The sequence below is a fragment of the Phaseolus vulgaris genome, chromosome 5, assembly GCF_051622355.1.
Source record: "Phaseolus vulgaris cultivar YP4 chromosome 5, ASM5162235v1, whole genome shotgun sequence".
NCBI classification, from domain to species: Eukaryota; Viridiplantae; Streptophyta; class Magnoliopsida; order Fabales; family Fabaceae; genus Phaseolus; species Phaseolus vulgaris.
The window spans coordinates 36,931,336-36,951,732 of record NC_143502.1 but is presented as its reverse complement, the minus strand read 5'-3'; the positions used below and the strand labels follow the sequence as shown (position 1 = coordinate 36,951,732).

Below are 20,397 nucleotides of genomic sequence, written 5' to 3'. Positions count from 1 at the left end.
CAATGTCCGGAAGTGAGTGAGGTGTCTACTAAAACAGAAGTAACATGAAGCAAAAACCGATAAGGTTCAATTATAAAATTCATATTGAAACATATAGATAAGGTTCAAATACATTGTCATGGATAAAAATATTACATAAAAAGAAATCCTAATACATTATCCTAATACATTGTCAATCATTCCTACGTGCATGTCTCCTGACATAAACAACTCTTTCATCAGTCGCTCCTCGTGCTAACATAATGGTTGCTTGTATGCCTTCCCAAACAGGGCTGCCCTCCACGACATCGCCATGATCAAGTAATGGTTGCAATGTCTCTGTAATTCTACGACAAATACCCTACAAGCATGAATGGCATACTATTAGAAAAAAATAATACAAATTAATACGTTAACAAGGTTAGAAGCATACCAGAGCATGATGTCACTCCTCAGGATGACTTGGCACTGCTTCGTGATCACGTGCATCTGAGGGTACCGGTACAGGACGGTCATCCTCATCCGTATTAATCACATATAGATGTGATACAGATCTAAACCAAGCCATGTACTCTTGAATGCAAGCGCCAGGATGAGGTGCTATGGCATAGTCATTTATGACATAATCATTGAAATGTAACCATCGACGATCCATTTCATTTGTATCCGGATGACCATGTCCAAGTACAGATGGGTTGCAAGGGATGATATGTGTATAGCCATACTGACGCAGAACACATTCTGGCATGTGCAACTGTGTCCAATTTCCAAGTCTCAAATAACCACAGAACAAGGAAATCCACTCGAATGGACGTTCTTCCCTATGCTCGTTGTATGGACAAAACCGAATGGAAACTGGTGTCAATATATCCAACTGTGATCGAACAACAACAATTGAAGTACCTTTTCCAGCATCATACAACCTACACCGAGATTGATCTTCAGAATACAATGCTTGCATACGTCTCATCCCTATAGACGGGAAGTGCTCATAAATCCACCCCTGCAGCAATGTCGCTTAACCAGCTAGTTGCTTAGTGTTTGCATAACTATAATCTCCTAGCTGCTAATACATGTGAGTTAGGGCAACTACTGTCCAAGAATATCCCCCGGTAAGCCTCAAATCAACAAAAAATCCAAGATAAAAGACACTGACTGATGTAGCACTCTTGTCCGCAAAAATAGTGCAACCGACAAGGTGAAGTAAGTATGCTCTGGCAGCCACAGTCCACTGCCTCCTTGAGCATGCGTCTTCATACCTTAGCCAACTCAAGCGCACATGAGCTCCCCGACAGTGTCTTGTTTCTTCAGATGCAAGTGCACGATCAACACGGAGGGATTCTACCAATAAATCATTCGCCGAATCTGAATCTAAGGTTTCCTGCGTGTAAAAATGACCGACAATGGGTAAATGCAACAAATTAGACACATCATCAAGAGTGATGGTCATCTCCCCAACCGGTAAGTGAAAACTGTTTGTCTCTGCATGCCACCTCTCTACAAAAGCACACAGCAGTCCTCGGTCTAAACTCTCACAACTAGCATGAAGCAAACCACCTAAGCCAGACAATTCTACAACAGCTTGTATGCGTTCATGAGGTTCTCCTAACTTATTTATCTTCCTCCCATGTGAAACCACCTTCAACTCACCACAATCCTACAATAATCAACATATATCATCAATAAATAGATACATACTAAATTCAAAAAATTATCTTTCATTACTTATCAAACCATTCCACAACTGTCTGGCTACATGATGTTCATAATTAACGAGTAAGGACTTATCCAATGGCCCTCCTGGATAGCCTTCATCATCCACTTCAACTTCTTACGGACAAAAAAATTCGTAAGTCACAACTCACTTACGGACAAAAATATCCACAACTCAAAACTCACTTATGGATAAAAATATCCGCAAGTCACAACTCACTTACGGATAAAAATATCCGCAAGTTACAACTCACTTACGGATAAAAAAAATCGGAAGCATGTCGTACCTTTGACTTCAGAAGCTCTGCTGCTCTGCCTGCGATAATGAAGGTCACGGTGGCTGCAGAAGAATGGAGAAGAACGTGGCTCACGGTGGTTGGACAACAAGGTTGCTCACGGTGGTTGGACAACACGGTGGCTGCGGCATTGCTTCACGCACAATGGAATGGAAGAAGAGAAGAATAGGGTTGGTGCAGGAAATTGGGTGCATATCACAATTATACTATTTTGAAATTCATTAAGGGTATATTTGTCTTTTACTAATAGGTGATTGGGTGCCAGTTAAAATGTGTTAGGTGTAAGGAGAATGTGCCCAAAGCATAATAAACTAATCATTCTTTAAATAGGATTAAGAAGATGATTGGGCCTTCATGAGACGACCTTAATGTTTTGTTTGGATTAGGGAGTGAAAATGAAAAAGTGAATTTGAGATGATTTGAAGGGAAAGTGTAAGTGTTTGGATTAAGGTAAATAGAGTGGAAAATGTAAGAAAAGTTTGTGAGTGATGTGATAGGTGTGATTGAAATAATATTATTTTTAATTGATAAAAATGTAAGTTTACAAATTTATCCTTATATTTAAAAATTATTAAAAAATTAATTTGATTTATTTATTTATAAATTATAATTATTTTTAATTAAAATATTATTTAAATATTTATAATTATAAATATTTGATAAAAACTTATTTTATATTAAATAACATTATTATTTTTATCTTTACTCTTTTAATTAATATAATTATTATATAAATTTATTTCTTATTATCAAAAAATATTTATTTTTATTATTATTTATATTTATAATTTATTATATTTATAATATGATTAATTATGTTATTTATAATAATTTATTTTTTTATAATTTTAATTATATTTAAATTATAATTTTATTTTAAATAAAAATAAAAATAATTTGAATTTAAAATAAATGGATAGAAATGTAAATTAATTAAATATATATATATATATATATATATATATGTACATATACATTTTCTTCGCACTTCTGCAAAGAAAGTTTTGAGTGCCAAAAGTATTTCGATTTTCGTGTTTTTCTTAATGTTTTGGTTTGGTTTTCCAACTTTCCTATGTGTTCAGGGAGTAAGCGCTTTTCCACTCCTTGATACAAACGGACCTTAAAGGAAAAATGTATTGAATCTATAACCACAATATTTGTGAATTTGACATATCATCATTGACTTGAGTGTCAAAGTATATTTGCAGGTACCCACCACCAAGACATTGAGATATTGAAAGAACAAAAAGACAAAGAGTCGAAGGACTCAATAATCGAGGAGTTTAGAGACTTAATAGAGGAGATCCCACCTTGTTTAACCGTGTAAGAAGTGAACAAAATCAAATCTTCTGCCCCGTCAATTAGTCTTCTTAGGAATAAAAACCTCTTTGATTCTACCCCTATCTATGAAAGACCCTCAACATATTTGATTCGTCGAGTTTGAAAAACTTGAGAAAAAGAAGGATGTTTCATTTTTGTTGTTACGATTGAACTCTCTGCATGCCATTTAGACTTGACTTGACTTGACTCACTCTAATATCGTCATAATCCAGTATGAGATAGGTGAAAATAATAAATATTGTTTAATATATACACTTATCTTAATTGACATATATATTTATATGATTATAGTAAACCTCTAATACTATACCTAAATTAAGATAATTTATCGGATTAACTTACTTTCCATTATGTTATTTATAATAGTATTAAGAATATATTTTTGGATTTTTAAAAGTGATGTCAATTTCATCATTTGAAAGGTATGCGGTCAATGTTTTTAATGGGGTTCCGGTTGCGTATGATACCGTAATACTCCATTTGGTATTAATTTTGTTTGATAAAACCAACAAGATAATTGGGGATTGTTATAGGATTAGGATACTAATAACATAAGAGGCACATGATGAAAAGTATATCAACACATGAGATTGGTTCATCACGTGAAGAAATGAGTGAAGCGCCAACTTTACAGTAATAAAATAGTGCAAGCTGCTACCATTAGGGTTTTCTTCAGACCCACAACCATCATTTTATCTGTCACAGTCTCGTGCCACAGCATTTTTTGGATCCGTTTTCCTTTTCAAAACTTACTAGAACAATTTTTTACATCCTATTTAAAATATTTATTCAATTTTATCATGATAAGATGTGTCAATTCACAACGTCTTTGTATATTATGATAATTGCTTTCTATTTTTCTCTTTTAGGTTTGTCATTTTAATATATTTTTATTTTATTTATCTCTCATTTTTAAAATTAAAGATAATATTAATTTTTTTTTACATTCTTTTAATGTGTTTTGATGAATAATTTTTAGAGAGTTCTTCATTTTATAGAAATTTAAAATTTTGTATGATAAAATATGTTACTTTAATAAACAAAAAGAAGCTAAAATTTTAGAAATTTATACAAATAATTTAATTATTTAAATTTACAAATTTCAAGATTTACTTAAATAAAATTTTGAATTCTTCATATCAAATATTTCTTTCTATATTTCTTTTGGAGCAATCTTAATTCAAAGATTGTCCATTTAAATTCGATTTATATGTGTAGACTTAGTTAAGATTGAAATGTTATTGCCACAATATTGTGCTTTATTATATTTTTCAAAAGCCTTGTACAATATTAAAAAATGAAAGGTAAAGAAGATAGTAAATTTATCCCATTAAATAGATTTCATTACTATATAAATTTTTTTTAATTAGTAAATGAAATATTGTGTAAGAATTTAGTTAAAATGTTACCGTTACACAATGCATAGTTTTATTTAAGTATTTTTAATCAATGATGTAAACGTCTCTTCACCAACCGTACATAATAATTAATTTCATAATTAGAATGACTTTTTTAATGTGTTGACTGTCTCCTTTTATTTATTTTACCATTGAAAAAATGGTGATTTTTCTTTCAGTATTTTTAAAACAAGGATAAGATATAAAAATGATTTTATTTCATTTAAATTATTTTAAAAAGAAATTTTATATTTTATTATAATTTATTCTATCTTAATTCATTCATGTTTTTAAGTCAATTCAAAAGTAACCTAAGTTATTTTCTAACAAATATTTGCAGTGTGTAAAAATAGCAGTTAATATTTTTTTTATATTATTTTAAGGGATACTAAAGTGGCCGTATCTTATTAAATTTATGTAAATTATTTTACTTCATGAACTTAAATTAACTTTTTAAAAATTATTGAATAAAGATACAAACACTATTGAATAATATTTGAAAAATGGGGACACTGACATTTAAATATACTGACAATATAATTTCTTACACTGTTATCTAACAGTAAATTACATTATTTTATAAAACTAATGACATTTTCAATGACTACTTCAGCAGTTTTATGGATAATATTTTTAATAATTTTTTAAAATAATTTATAAATTAAATTCGTAAACAATAAAATTTTTCAAATTATATTTACTTTAGTATTTATTTCATCCCCATTGACCAGAGTTTTTTTTTTTTTTTTTTCACATGTCTTAATAAGAATACAATATAACTTACCTAAATATTTTTACCTAACTAGACTTATAAAGAGTAATAATTTGAAAACAAATTAAGATTTTTTTATTAGAAAGTACACATCTTTTTGGAACTTTTTAGATTATTAAAATTAAGGATATTTACATATGGACTGATAATTTTTTTTTGAAAATTAATAAGAAACTAAAATATGATTTTTTAAATTTTTTTAGGATATATTATCACGTAATGGTGTTGCTATCATTTGAAGTAGATGAATAAATTACTCCACAATTTTTGTTTGTAAGAAAAAAGTAACTAGTATATCTATTTATTAATGATTATATATTTATATTTATTAAAATAGAATAACAAATTTTGTATTTTAATTTTTACTATAAGATTAAGTAACTTTTTTTATAAATATAAAAGAAAGTTAAGCTTGTGAAAAAAAAAAAACAATAATCATAAAAATAATTCACAATCTCTTTAGTTGACTTTTTTTCATCGTAAAATATTTAACAACCATAAAAAGTATTTTACAATTGTTTTGTAATTCTTTTATAACAATCTTATAAAGTTAAAAATTAAAAATAAAATATAATTCCAAAATATTAGCTGGGTTCAAATTTTATACTGAATTTAAACGGAAACAAATTAAACAATTTGTTATTTAATATTTGATTCATATTTTGATAAAAATTTAATTAAATCCAGCCACAAATATACAAAATTGAAACACATTTCCCGTTGAATGAAGGGAATATATACTTATGAAAAGAATTTGTGGGAATTTACTATTAAAAAATCTTGTAAATAAATGCTGCATTTATGATTATAATAGAGAAATAATGAATACTAATAGTTTATTGTAAATAAGTTGGCGTTATAAATTAAATTGGTAAAATGAATGAATATTAATAGTTGGAACATTTTCCGAAAATAATAAAACGAGGGGCAGTAAATAAGTTGAAAATTTACGAAAGTAGATATATTTTTCCCTCCCTATCCTGTAATAGTATTGTCATTTGCATCCTTGTCTTCTCTTCCCACAAAAGCTCCACTTGTTACTTCTTTCTCTGCAATTCTCTCATTTTCTGCTTTCTCTCGCTCTATAAATAATCTGCAGAATTTTGAAGCGAATTCTGAATCTCTCTCTCTGCAATGGACTGTGCCTCCGAAGATAGCTCCGATAACTCTCAGCGACCAGACTCACATAAGGACCAGCGAGTCTATTTCGTTCCTCACAGGTCTCTCCCCTTTCAAGATTCCACTCATTTCTCACTTCAATTCAATTCGCGCCTTATTTAACTTTTCCCTAAATCTGTAACTCCATTTCCTCACTGTGAATCTCCGTAATCCGAAGCAACAGAACTAACAATGCACCTTTAGGGTTGGACCGATCGAGGCGAAGCTGAATTCGATTTTATCGTTTTATGTATTTTTAATGTTTTTCGTGGAATAATCGAACTGGCTGGCGTGTTGATTTTTTGTGCCTCGTGTGGATTTTGCTGTGATCCGAGCTTGTCTGCATTGTTTGATTGAGATTGAATGCGTGAAGAGCGTTGGTGGTTGATTCCGTGTGTTTCAGGTGGTGGAAGGATGCTCAGGATTCAATGCCTGCGGATTCGGATAAGAAGAAGGGAATTGCGTATGCCTCTTTTCCTGGTTCGTCCTATGCTGGTCCTATGAAGATTATCAATACCATCTTCAACTCGGATCTTGTGTTCAGTCTTCGGAGAGAGGAGGATTTGCAGCACATTCGTGAAAATGGCGAAGTTGGTGTATCTGGACGGGATTTTGCTTTAGTATCTGGAGATATGTGGTTGAAGGCACTCAAGTGGTGAGTAAAGATGGATAGGTGGCTTAAAATGTATGATGTTTAGGTTAGAATGTGCACCGATGCAACTTTTTTTTTCTACTTCAACCTAGGTTTGGGTCCCATGGCTTTTTGAATTTTAGATAGTTGGTGTTGTGCTTTGTGTTGTGTGAAATTCTTCTAGCTTTGAACATTTATGGCTCAGCTTTGTGCTGTTTATTTATGCTTAATAGTTTTAACAGTTTTTCTCACTCCATATTCCATAGTCGAGTAATCACGTTGCCTGCTGAACTTAAAGAATTTCAAGTCTTGGACATAGTCATCATTGATTTTTCTGTTTCCGTGGCAAATGAGTTCTACCTCTTTTTTATGCTTGAGTTTATAGTATACAAGTCAATTAATTGTTTGAGCAAATTGGGTTTTTTACCAGAAGTATGCTAGATTTGATGCAAGATAGTTGGAGTTTCTGTGAGGGTTTACAAGTTCTTGGGAAGCGGTTTGCACCTGGCAGAGTGTTGTCCATAACCTTTGAACATGTCTAAGCAGACATTTCATATTAGCGAAGGACTTCTTTTCGAAGGAGCAAGATTAAGTATACTTAGTGCCACATGAAGAAAACTTACTTGTTTACCGGACTTGCACCTTTAACGAAGGATGTTATGGAGGAGAGGTCTAGTGGTTTTAATATTCTATCGTAGCTGTTGTTTGATAACCATTAGATATTACCGTATCAATAGCTCAGTCCACGGATTTTGAATCAAAGTTGCTCTCTTGGCCGTTATATGCTAAACAAGTCCCCCTTCATGGTAACCATGCTATATAGGTCATGTAAGCCTGAGCTTAAAAGTAACTAGCATATTAATGATTCATAATTCAATGCATTGATTCATAATTTTAGGTCATATTACTCCTTTCTCTTTGTTTTATTAACTTATGTATCTTGTAAAGAATTTCAAGTGGTTACTTGCATTGCATGTTCCGTAATAAGTAGATCTGAGATTTTATAACGTGCAAGTTTTTTTTAATGTGAATTTGAAATTAAAATAGTTCATTTTTGATGATGCTACTGATGAAAGTTTTCTGACATCTAGAATATTTAGATTGTTCATGTCTGCATCATCACGTGCTTTGATATTTCATGTAGGCATAGTGATTCAAAAAATGTAGCGAAGGATGACAAAGGCTTTTCAGCCACTGACAGTGATATGGCAGATGTATATCCTTTACAACTCAGACTTTCTGTTCAGAGGGAAACAAATTCAGTTGGAGTAAGAATAAGCAAAAAGGTCTCTCTCTCTCTCTTGGCTTGGTTTTTTTCCTCTCCAATTTCTTTTATGTTGTGTTGGTATAGTGAAAATGGCCATGAAAGGGAAGGAAGACAGTAGAAATAAGAGGAAATTAGGGACGTTGGTCTGTTTGTCACCCTAGAATAGCATACAATTTTTCAAAGAAAGGTGAGTCCCACCCTTTAGAATTTCTCCCCAAATATGTGGAGAAAAGAGGCAAGTGAACAATACTTTAGTAGTTTACCTAGGTGTGCCTCCTCAGCTCCTATTTAAATGTGTGCCTGTTCATTGTTTATTTCAAAGTTTCCAACGTTATTCTCCATCACCCTGTGCAAGGCAACACAAGTTGCACACTCTCTTGGGCCTAGTCCATAATTTAGTCAACTTTGATAAATATTTTTTTTTGCGGGATACTGAGGATTTAGATAATAATTTATATGTCTTCCATCACTTTTGTTCTATAGTCATTTAAAGAGAGATTTGAGGTGGAAAATATTTCCCAACTGAACATTTGCCATATATTGTTGTTTATTATGTCTTGGTTAGGTGCATCATAGTTTTTGGATGGGTCTAAGAATTTCATTTTTATTAAGACATTGTTAAAAATGATATGATACGCGCGCGCGCGCGCACACACACACACACACATATATATATATACATACATACATATAGGAGTGATTGAGTTTACTCCTCTTCCTCGTCCTTTATTTATTTTTTAATCAAAGGGTTTTTGTTAAATATATATCTCTTGTAATGGGTTAGTCTTTCTTTATCTTTGCCTGCTGTAGCCATTTGGCAGGTGGAACAATTGCACATGCTATCACAATGTACCCTTTTGACTTTTGTTACACACACACACACACATACACACACATACATATGTTACTGTGTGAAAAACTCAAGCTTTTCTCTCTAAAACTTAAGATTTAAGTTGGTAAAGAGTGGGTTCTAATCCCGCTCTATTATTGCAATCATTGTTCGGATACTATGACTGTCACTACCATTGACAACTTTTATAGTGGACCTCAAGTCAGTTTGCATCATCAAGCTTGACTCATTTTAGCTGTCCCAGAGGCAGAAACTGCCTCGCCATCCGTCTCTTCTTTGCATTGAACATAGGTCTAAGTTCTCATTCTCCCTTGCGTTTAGTTTTCTCTTTGTTCGAACATGACTCATTCTGGTCCTTTTTTCCATTTCTGGAACTCCCCAACCATAACATCAATGAAATTCAAAGGCAAAAACCATCTATCTTGATCAGCTTATGTGAAACTATGTTTCCTTGTTCAGAGGTAATGTGATTTAGAGAAAGATAGTCAAGAGTAGTGGAAAAAGCTTGATTTCCAACTTTGTGTTTTGTTGTGGCAATATGTAGAGCTCAACATTTTAGGAACCTTGAATCAAAACCTGTAATTCTTTTTGTAGGAAGGCTCAAAATATCTTTGACAACAATATTCAGTGCTTACATGGTTCAGCTGAAAAGTTGACATCTTTCAAGCAATACCATTATGCCATGGTCTGTTTTGTTGTTCAAGCTCAATCTACAGTTTTAAAACTTTAAATACAATTCCTCATTCAATCATTTGACCACAAGAACATTATTACATAATGTCTCTTGTCAGATCTTTGGTTGCACATGTTTTGTACTTGTTGTCTCCTCCAAGTCTAAACAAACTTTTTGTAACAGCTATCAAATGTATCTATTGATTTAGAAGAATTTTTTTTGATAAGCTACAATAGGATATTGTAATTAATTTCAAGTGTTCTATTGGAAGAATCTAGAGATCTCTTTGTAATCCTTACTTTAGAGTTAAATTTTTTTATGTATCGAGGTTGATATACTGTTTCATTGATTCAATTCAATAAAATCTTTTTTCTGATACTGTTTAATCTCTTTCAAGTTGGTACTAGAGCCTCCTGGTCTTGGGGGCTTTGCTTCTGCATATCTTCATTGTCGTCTTAGTTGTGGATCCCCTTTTTAGGGTTTCCTGAAGTGCACCAAATTTGTGTTTCATGCCCACCGTTTCTATCACTGCCTTTTCCACTGTCGTTGTCGCTCTTGGAGCCTCCAATCATATCGTCAATCACACTAGTGGATTTGCTGTCCTTCAATCTGTCAGCTGCTAGAGTCAAACTGCCATCTGAGTAGCCACGTGCCTACACCTATGTCTTCTTGCTATGTGAGTGGGCTTCGCGTGCCTTGTGATTCCGCTGCCGCTTGCTTCGCCAGAGTCTCCTTGAGGTGGCAGTTCCAGACCTGCCCCTGTTTTGCCCTTTTACATTGGGTTGCATGTCTCTCCTTTGAAAATAGCATTTTTCACGACAAAACTCATTTTTTTCTTTCTTTGATATGTTCTTTTAAAGCTAAGGAATCTCTGTATTTTGGCAAGACAACTCTAGTAAGCAATGTTGTTCTTCCACAAGTGTCTAATGATGGTCGTCTTAACCATTGAAATTATCTCTAGTGAGTTCAATTTATTAGAAAGGTACGAGTAGACTCAACCATATTGAAAGAGAGATCGTCAATGTTGCTAAGATCGCGAGTATACTCGCAAACTCGTATGATTCAACGAGTTTGGAGGAAAAGGCGAGTTGGCTCGGACGACGGATTGTCACTTGCGTGGGTTGGAGTGAGTAGGCGTGCTGCTCAGTGAGTTAGAGGACCGTTGGACCGTCTCGATCCTCCTACTCGTCTCGCTCGCCACCGCTTGCACCCTCTCGCCGTCGTCGCCCTCGCCACCACTTGCTCTCGCCACTGCTTGTGTTAGCAAGTTCTCACATTCGCCGGTGCTCGCGCACACTGCGGTTTCTGTCATTATTTTCTCTGTTTTGCTCCTTGCTTTTATTTTCTGTTATCTACTCTGCTCCTCCTTTATTTTCTCTTTTCTGTTCTGCTCCTCCTTTATTTTCTCTTATCTATTCTGCTCCTGCTGCCTTGTTTTATAAAGGCATCACTACTGTTTACTAATATAAAGGATTTTTGTGGAAGGTTTATTTGTATTAAATATTTATTAGTTTATTAATTATTTTATGCATCAATTTTATGAATTTTAATATAGTTTAGTTGTTTTATACATTGAATATTATTTTTCGTATCACATATTTTGTTTTTCATATACCACTAACTCTTACAAGTCGAGTTACGATCCTCAAGTTATGATTTTTTATCTCTTTTCCAATCCTCTTACGATCCTCGAGTTTAACAACATTTGAGACTTTATCTCAAGATAACCCTAGGACCGGAGCTGTTTCATAAGGGTAGAGCAGTATGAAATTTCTGGGTATTGCGATGTTGATTGGGGAAAGTATCCTATGTATATAGGTGGTCCATTACAAGGTCTTGTGTATCCATTGGAGGAAATGTGTAATTTGTTAGATTGAAAGAGATGAAGGATGAGGATCAAGAGTTCTCTTAAAGTTACTCTTAGAGTAACAGGATACCTCCACACACACACACAATAATTTGATTTAATACAAGTGCTTTTATATTCAAAATCATTAAGGAATTGTGATACTTATTTGTTCATTATCATCTTATTCAAATTCTAATCTGTTGTTCCCATTTATTCCCTTCCTTTTAGGACAACGCAGTTGAGCTTTTTAAAAGAGCCTGCAAAATGTTCAGTGTGGATTCAGATATGGTAATAGAATATTCTTTTTACAGCTATAGTTATGTCTGTGAAGGGATCCACTTACTGTAAGTTTTGTCTAATTCCTCCTAATAACTCTTTATACACTGTAAATCCCATAATCCAACAGTTGGATTAAGAGTTGACAATAAATAGATCAAGTCCATTTTTTTTGTAAAATTACATACCTGGTTATGTTCAATTTATCTAAAATTCGATATGCATTTGTAAGGATATGACATGAATGAACAGTTAACTTTTTCAAATTTTTATTCTAGAAAATGTTATTAAGTGGGTCCCTTCCAATGTTTTACACACATGCAATTCAACTCTTACTTATAGAAATTGACATTTTCCTACCTGTTATTGCACAGTTATGCATTTGGGACTATTCAGGTCAGATAACATTTTTTATGAGTGACAAAACCCAGATCCCAGTTGACTGTCAAAGGCAGTCTGATCAGGAGGTGTGTAGTATTATGTCTTGTTTAAAATTGGTTTGTTTATGCTTGTATGTCTTTATATTTTATATTCACAGTTTTAGATTATATTTTGATCACAAACTATTCCATTTTCCCAGTGTTAGGGATGAGCATATGTATTTTATGTGCCATAGCTACTTAGCATACTTCAAAGATTATGGTTTTTGCATATTAAGACTGTTAGATACTTTAATGGCTATTTTGAGGTTTAGACTAGTACTACACAAGGGGTGCCAAAATGGGTTCAAACCAGTGAGCTAATTTGATTCACCACGGGTTTGAGTCAGATTTGGTTTAGTCTTCTAAATGTGGGCCAAATTGAACTTGGCTCTCTTAACCAGCTGGTGAAATGGGTTTGTGCGAAGTTGGAGGTGGGTTTACCCATAAGCCACCAACATCAACCGTTTATGATTTTTTCATTATAATTATTTTCTAATTTTAATTTTGTAGGTTATCACTTCGGTATTTTTTAAGATTAGAATGTTGTTCAATAATGTTTGAATGATTTGGATGCTTAATTTATTTGTGTGCCCAATTATATAAGTTAATATTTTGATATTTATTTACTATCTTTATAATATCACTTCTTAATTGTGGTTAATGCTTGGTTAAATAAGTGAACACCTTGTATTGCTATAGATAGGTGGGTCGAGTCAATCCACTTTGATTGTATTACAATAAATACGTGTAACAAGTTGGGAGAGCAAAACTTGTTTAAGTGAGCCAACCTACCTAACCCACCAACCTGTGATAGGTCGAGTTTGGTTACAAAATTTCTAGCTCACCAAAAAGTGAGCTAAGTTGAGTTGACTCGTTTTTAGCTCAACTCATGATTAGCCAACTTGTGTGAGCTGGGTTGGCTTACTTTGACACCCCTAAGACAAGTTCTCCTCTACATGAAATGCACTGTGTTTCTTGTTTGGGGTCCTTTACTTGTTTACATGACTTCTATAATTTTAGTAAAACGTTATCATGTTTGTATGGTTCGGTCAATATCAGGTATTGCTCTATTGATAGTTTGGGACATGATATCAGTATTGCTATACTTCCTATGTTATTTATTTTGTGTGTCGCATAAACTGTAGAGTGTTCATTCATGATATTGCTTATGTGATCAGATATTAGTTTTCAGCCCGGAGCAAATGTTTAGTGGCCTTCTGAAGATGCAGCCTATTTCCTTATGCACAGAAAAAAAAAATCTTTTCTCCTATATTTTCACAAGTTTTTTATGATGAAGAAGTTTTTGTCCTCAGAATTTTCTTGCTGAGATTTGACTCTTTTCCCTAGGTTTGTTGATGCAAGAACCTTAGGGTTGAATGATTTGGGAAAAAAGCATAATTTCTTGGAACTTAAAGATAATGATAGCTTCTTCAATAATATCTCGGAAGTTGTAAGCTTCCTAAGAATAACCAAGTCCCATTGTGTGATCCACGAATAGTTGATGTCGTCGAATGGGATAGAGGCTATTGTTGTTGTTGTCTTCGCTGAAGATAACTTAAATTTCTGTGATTCTTTGTGAGTTATCATTTACTTTGTCTAGATTGAATGTCGCTTTCACTAAAATTTATCATAAGTGATTTGAACTTCTGAAATATTGGTTATATGAAATTAGCTTTCAGTGAGATAAGGCTTTTGTTGTCATTGTTGATTGGATTTCCTTATGTGCCATATTAATGTCAACTTTGCATGATATACAGATTCTTTTGGAGTTGCAAGTTTATGGGTTGTCAGACTCAATTAGATGCAGGGAAGGGAAAAAAGATGAGATGGCAAATTTTTCTGGCAGTGCTTCACTGAAGATGAATGGCTCTTTTGACAGTGCGAATTCTGATTGTATGCATGCCAATTCTTTGACCTTCTCTTTAGGCCCCGGTGAAGCTGGTTCCTTGGGATTAACTGGATTACAAAACCTGGGAAATACTTGCTTCATGAACAGTTCCCTCCAATGCTTAGCACATACACCAAAGCTCGTTGATTATTTTCTGGAAGATTATGTTAGTGAAATCAATCATGAAAACCCTTTGGGCATGAATGTATGTAATAATTCATTTCAAACAGCTCATAATAATTTAATATTTTTTATATCTTAAAGTTTTTTATGGTTGCCATTGGTTGGGACATGGAAACTTCAATACCTGTGTTGTCTTCCACTATTTTATTTTCTTGGTATATGCTTCTTTGTCAGGGTGAGATAGCTTTAGCGTTTGGAGATTTACTCAGGAAGTTATGGGCACCTGGAGCAAGTCCTGTGGCACCAAGGGTATTCAAATCAAAACTTGCTAGATTTGCCCCCCAGTTCAGTGGGTTTAATCAGCATGATTCTCAAGTGGGTGCATTTGGCCCTTTCGTTCTCTTTTTTGCTAACATTTTTGGCTTTAAAAGGTTGGTGTCTCGTGTTCCCTAACATTGTCAACTATATTCATGCATCTTAATAGGAACTTCTTGCTTTTTTGTTGGATGGTCTTCATGAAGATCTGAATCGTGTTAAATGTAAGCCTTATGTTGAAGTAAAGGATGGAGATGGTCGACCAGATGAAGAGGTTGCTGATGAATATTGGCATAATCATTTGGCTCGCAATGATTCTGTCATTGTTGATGTATGCCAAGTATGTATTCATCTCATTGTATGCAATGTAGAGTTAATTACATGCACTCACATGATGTGAAGAATTCAGTTTCTTAAGTAGTTATTTTTAAAAACTTTGATGGAAAATTAGTGATTTCCTTGAGCATTTGAGTTTAATAAAAGCAATTAGTTAGAGTTCAAACTACTATTTTAACCAATTGGTTATAACTATAAGTAACAGGTTATTATGTCTGTTATGCCAAATTCACAAGTTCTGGATATTACAGCCTGATTCGTGTCTATAATATTGCTAAGAGAATTTTAATGAATTCAGACATATCATTATTTGGGCAGAAAATCTAATATAAAGAAATTGTTTAAAAAAAAATTCTCACGTATTGTGTTAAAGATTGTGAAGATACTGGTTTCATGTGAGATGAAGGAGCATGGACAATTACCATTGGACCTTCCATAGTTGGTCGATAATGTTAATAGTCCAACAAATTATTTAAGGTCTGTTTGCACAAACTTCTCCATAAATACTTTTAGAAGAGAAAAATAAGAACAAAAAATTAAATTAGCTTCTCCATAAACTGAAATTAGCTTATGCATTAACTAATTTGTAAAAGCTCTCTTATTGAACTTCTCTAAATTCTTCTTTATTAACTTGTGCATAAGCTAATTTTGGCTAATGGAGAAGTTTATTTCATTTTTGTATTCTTGTTTTCCTCTCCTAGAAAGTCTTATGGAAAAGTTTGTCCTAGACTTGTAATTCGCAATAGCATTTATTTGTGAAGGGAGTTAGAATAATAAGAAATCCTTCTAGATTGAGTGATACATCTCCTAGTTAAATTGCTATTTTTTTTTTTTCTAATTCATTTGAAGATGAAATTTGGGGTCCTTTCCATGTTCATGAGAGCTATTTTAATATTTTTTTCTTATGGTAACTCTCTTTACCTTATGGATTGCATTCGTCATTTTATGCAGGGTCAGTATAAATCAACATTAGTTTGTCCTATTTGTAGGAAGGTCTCTGTAACATTTGATCCGTTCATGTACTTGTCATTACCTCTACCTTCAACAACAATGCGGACAATGACTATAACTGTTGTTAGTGGCAGTGGTGATAAAATGTCTCCATTATCACCATATACTATTTCTGTTCCAAAAAATGGAAGATTTGAGGACCTGACCCGTGCTCTTAGCATTGCATGCTCTTTGGGGACTGATGAGACCTTATTAGTAGCTGAGGTTTATTTTCTTTAATATTTGTTTAAACTCATTTGAAGTCACTTCCCTCCATTTTTAGTTTCTTTGTTGATACATTTTAATCCTGTAGAAAACCACATGTCTGATGCTATTGCTCTGGTACAGGTATACAACAATTGCATTATACGATTTCTTGAAGATCCTACCGATTCATTATCCTTAATAAGAGATGCTGACAAATTAGTTGCATACCGATTTTTGAAAAATAACACTGACGGTCCTTTGGTTGTCTTCATAAACCAGCACATGGAGGAGTAAGTCAATATATTTGTGGTAATAAGATTGATTTTCTTTAGTAAGAACGTTTCTTTATTATTATTTTTAAGTGTTTTGAATATCTATCATAATGCTTATTGGAATTCGGTAGTTATTTATTATATACTTTTCCTGTCTTACATATATGGACTGGAGGGGAGCCCTCCTCCTTTCTTTTCTTTCTTACATTGAGGTTCTAAATTAAGTCGGTGGAATATGCGATTTCCAATTTATAAAGCCTTTTATAAGAATAAAAGGATATGCAGTAACGGATGGGCTGCATGATTTCATAATTTTTTCCTAGTCTCAATCCCTACAACATGCTGCTTGGATTCAGCAGGGATTTAATACTCACTGTCACAGACTTGCTCACATCCATATACTTGTTTTAAATGAGGTTCTTTATTGTCACTAGTGATTTCCTTTTAATAAAGTTTCTGTTTGATATAATTTTTTCAGGCAGTTTGTCTATGGGAAGCAAACTCTGAATTGGAAGGCCTTTGGAATTCCTGTTGTAGCTAGGTTTTGTAATGTTACAAATGGATCTGATCTCCGCAATTTGTATCTGAAATGGTTCCATCCATTTCAAAATCCAATTGAAGAGGCCTTAGAAAACTGTCTCATGTCTAAGGAAACTGAAGTTGCAGAAATGGAGGTCACAACTCCTAGTTTAGGTTCAAATGTGAATAAGTTAGACACTCCTTCAGATGGAGGAATGGAGTTTTACCATACAGACGAAAAGGGGACTATCAAGAATTCCAAGATACCAATGAACGAGCCTCTAGCAATAAATGGAGAGTTGAAGCTATTGCACGTGCTTGTTTGTTGGTCAGAAGAACAGATTAAGAAATATGATACACAGCTTTGTAGTTCATTGCCTGAGGTTTTCAAGTCTGGTTTTTTAGCAAAGAGACCTCAAGAGTCAGTTTCTCTATACAAGTGTCTTGAAGCATTCTTACAAGAAGAACCTCTTGGACCAGAAGACATGTGGTTAGTTAGCTATTTTTTATTGCCTTCAAGCATGTTAATATGTCAAATGTGGAAGATATTTTAAATTAGATTACTATGTATTTAAGCTTTTCCAAATAATTTTAGTTCGGGTCTCACAGTGGCTCAGCATTTTTATTCAGCTCATAACTGATATGAATTCAGCATAACCATCACTAAATTATCCTATTTGCAGGTTAGGGTTGGATACTTAATGCCATTAAAGTTCAAACCCTAAATAGTGTCTTATTAAAGACTGATTAGGGACAGCCTTTTTTTTGTAATGATTTGGATTTCAGTTTAAAGTTTTGTTTGCATCTATCTTAAATCTCAATGTTAATCTTTTCTCCAAGTTTTTCCTGGGTCAATTAGTACAAGTTAGAGCAGCTGTCAGTTTTCCTAATTTTAATCTTATAAACACAGCTAGGAAATATTTTTTCTAAACTTTTGTTTTCCATCAGAAAATACTTCTATGCCAAGATTTCACACAACTATTCTGTTCTATGAAGTTCTATACACAAGGGTTATCACTTGGAACATACCCATTCTTCTCTTAAATTACTTATCTTCTCGTCTTTCTATTCTCTAAGAAGCAGTTTTCTGTAATGTCAGGTACTGTCCTGGCTGTAAAAAACACCGTCAAGCTAGTAAGAAGTTAGATCTTTGGAGACTGCCTGAAATTTTGGTCATTCATCTCAAGAGGTTTCAATACAGTCGGTACTTGAAAAACAAGCTGGAGACATGTGTTGACTTCCCCTTAGATAATCTCGACTTGTCAGCTTATATTAGCCACGGGAATGGTGAGTCTTACCATTACACACTTTATGCTGTCAGTAACCATTATGGAAGCATGGGAGGTGGGCACTATACTGCATTTGTCCATGTAAGTGCTGTTCGTTTTTTTAATACTTATTATTTTCTTTATTTTTTAAGTTTATAATTTGGGATATCAGAAATGGTTTTGAAATATTTGAAATGATTTGAGTTTAAGAACATTATAGAGCACATTAAAGCCCGTAAACCTTAGAAATGGTTTGAGAACTCAAACAACTCTCATCATTACTGTCATGAGGATTATGGATTGAATTTTGGACCTCTATCCAACGGCTTACTAGTTGTAGATGGTGAAATTTTGATTGGATATGATTGACATCAATATGATCATTATGAAATTGTGGAAGGTTTTTATTATCTGTAAATTGTTTAAAAAGCGCTCTCATTGCAATTTCTTAATGTTCATCCATTTTTTCTGCTTTTCTGTATTTCATGTAGCGAGGTGGTGATCAGTGGTATGACTTTGATGATAGTCATGTTAATCCCATCAGCAAGGAGAAGATAAAGTCTTCAGCTGCCTATGTTCTTTTCTACAGAAGAAATTTTGAAGTATCAACATAATGAGCGTAGCATATAGTTCGGAACAGCCTTTTGAAGCTTGATACCATTTATTAACATTATTGCCGCCATAGTCTTACACACAGCGGGTAAACTTTGGCACAAAGGTAAGATTATTGCATTGTGGCCTGGTGGTCAGAGGATTTAGTTGCGGAAATAGTCTCTGCGCATCAAATTAAGATTATGTGCATCCGAGCCTCTTCACACCCCACAATAGGGTGCTTAAGTAATGAACCGCCCCTTTTCTATAGTCTTACAAGTATACTTAACAAGGTAGCATTCTTTTGTTATTTACTCATTTAGAAGTTTTAGACTAACTGGAGTTTCAGTAAGGCAAGCAATGGAAACTTTAAAACTTCAGGCAGTACAAAGGAAGGAAGACTATAACATAGTAACATTTTAAGAGGAGAGGGACATACCTGAGAGATGAAAGCATAGTGTTTACAGCTGTTTAACCCTGTAAAGAGAAATCTATTCTAAAGAGAGTTAGACCAAAGCCTGTGAATTAATTTTACGTCCAATTATATTCTTTGTTTCTATTTTGCTCATTTAGTGAAGACTGATTGATTATTCAACAGGTTTGCCTCAGCAAATTGATTTTCTTTTTTCTGTTATGGTGACCAGAATGTGGTCTGTTAGAAATTCACATATGTAAGAGTTGTTTTGGAAAGAAATTATTTTTAACGGGCTTGGTATTTTATTGCAATAGTTCGAAGTTCTTGATACACTATTATTAGGATAGCACAAGTACAGAGAATAATTTTTCCTAGTTCACAAAATTTGTGTTTGAATATTAGCTGTACCTCATTTAAATGTTTCTCTTAGTAATGTGACTGTGGGACCTGATGTCATGTGTTAGAAGATGATTACTAGTGAAGGACCTAAAATGGTGGTGGTCTTGGATAAAAAATTCTACAATTCCAGGTGGAAAAGAACACAGAAGAAAAGAATGCAATTGGTAGAAACTAAGTTGGTGAATTTGATTCCGATATTGAGATGGATAGTGCATTATAGATATATTTTGAAGAAATGAACTACGGTGGATTGGAGTAATCCCGTAATAATGTCTGACAGTTGTTAGTTCTGAGCAGGATGGACCACGCTTCCTTGGTTTGCAATTTAGTGTAAGACGTGCCAGATCCCTTTGATTGATTGTTGTAGTACCATAGTACTTGAGGCAGCCTTACGCATGCATAACCAGGACCACTGCCTTTTCAAATTCTGCTAATTCATCACCATTTACG

At 33.5% G+C, this 20,397-nt stretch overlaps 1 protein-coding gene across 3 annotated transcripts; it reads left to right on the top strand.

The window, feature by feature from the left end:
* The first annotated feature begins 6,489 nt into the window (after positions 1 to 6,489).
* On the top strand, positions 6,490 to 19,969 carry UBP8 (ubiquitin-specific protease 8). Of its 3 annotated transcripts, XM_068644151.2 has the most exons (13): positions 6,490 to 6,718; positions 7,060 to 7,311; positions 8,432 to 8,573; positions 12,155 to 12,214; positions 12,577 to 12,669; positions 14,382 to 14,717; positions 14,870 to 15,010; positions 15,120 to 15,290; positions 16,238 to 16,501; positions 16,625 to 16,773; positions 17,234 to 17,764; positions 18,374 to 18,644; positions 19,034 to 19,969. In XM_068644151.2, exons 1-13 carry the CDS (start codon positions 6,633 to 6,635, stop codon positions 19,154 to 19,156), a joined length of 2,619 nt encoding a protein of 872 aa, XP_068500252.2. In that variant the 5' UTR covers positions 6,490 to 6,632; the 3' UTR covers positions 19,157 to 19,969. The 3 variants fall into 3 exon arrangements, with proteins under 3 accessions (XP_068500252.2, XP_090158412.1, XP_090158413.1); XM_090302286.1 differs by lacking the exons at positions 6,490 to 6,718; positions 7,060 to 7,311; positions 8,432 to 8,573; positions 12,155 to 12,214; positions 12,577 to 12,669 and adding an exon at positions 13,972 to 14,199; XM_090302287.1 differs by lacking the exons at positions 6,490 to 6,718; positions 7,060 to 7,311; positions 8,432 to 8,573; ... (1 more) ...; positions 12,577 to 12,669; positions 14,382 to 14,717 and having other exon boundaries at positions 14,873 to 15,066; positions 15,157 to 15,290.
* The last annotated feature ends 428 nt before the right edge of the window (positions 19,970 to 20,397 follow it).

Bases quoted from the DNA above. Each gene is read 5' to 3' on its own strand.
- UBP8 (XM_068644151.2), top strand. From the start codon at position 6,633: ATGGACTGTGCCTCCGAAGATAGCTCCGATAACTCTCAGCGACCAGAC. The intron at 8,574-12,154 runs GTCTCTCTCTCT...CCTTCCTTTTAG, and splicing joins GAGTAAGAATAAGCAAAAAG to GACAACGCAGTTGAGCTTTT. The intron at 15,291-16,237 runs GTATGTATTCAT...CATTTTATGCAG, and splicing joins TCATTGTTGATGTATGCCAA to GGTCAGTATAAATCAACATT.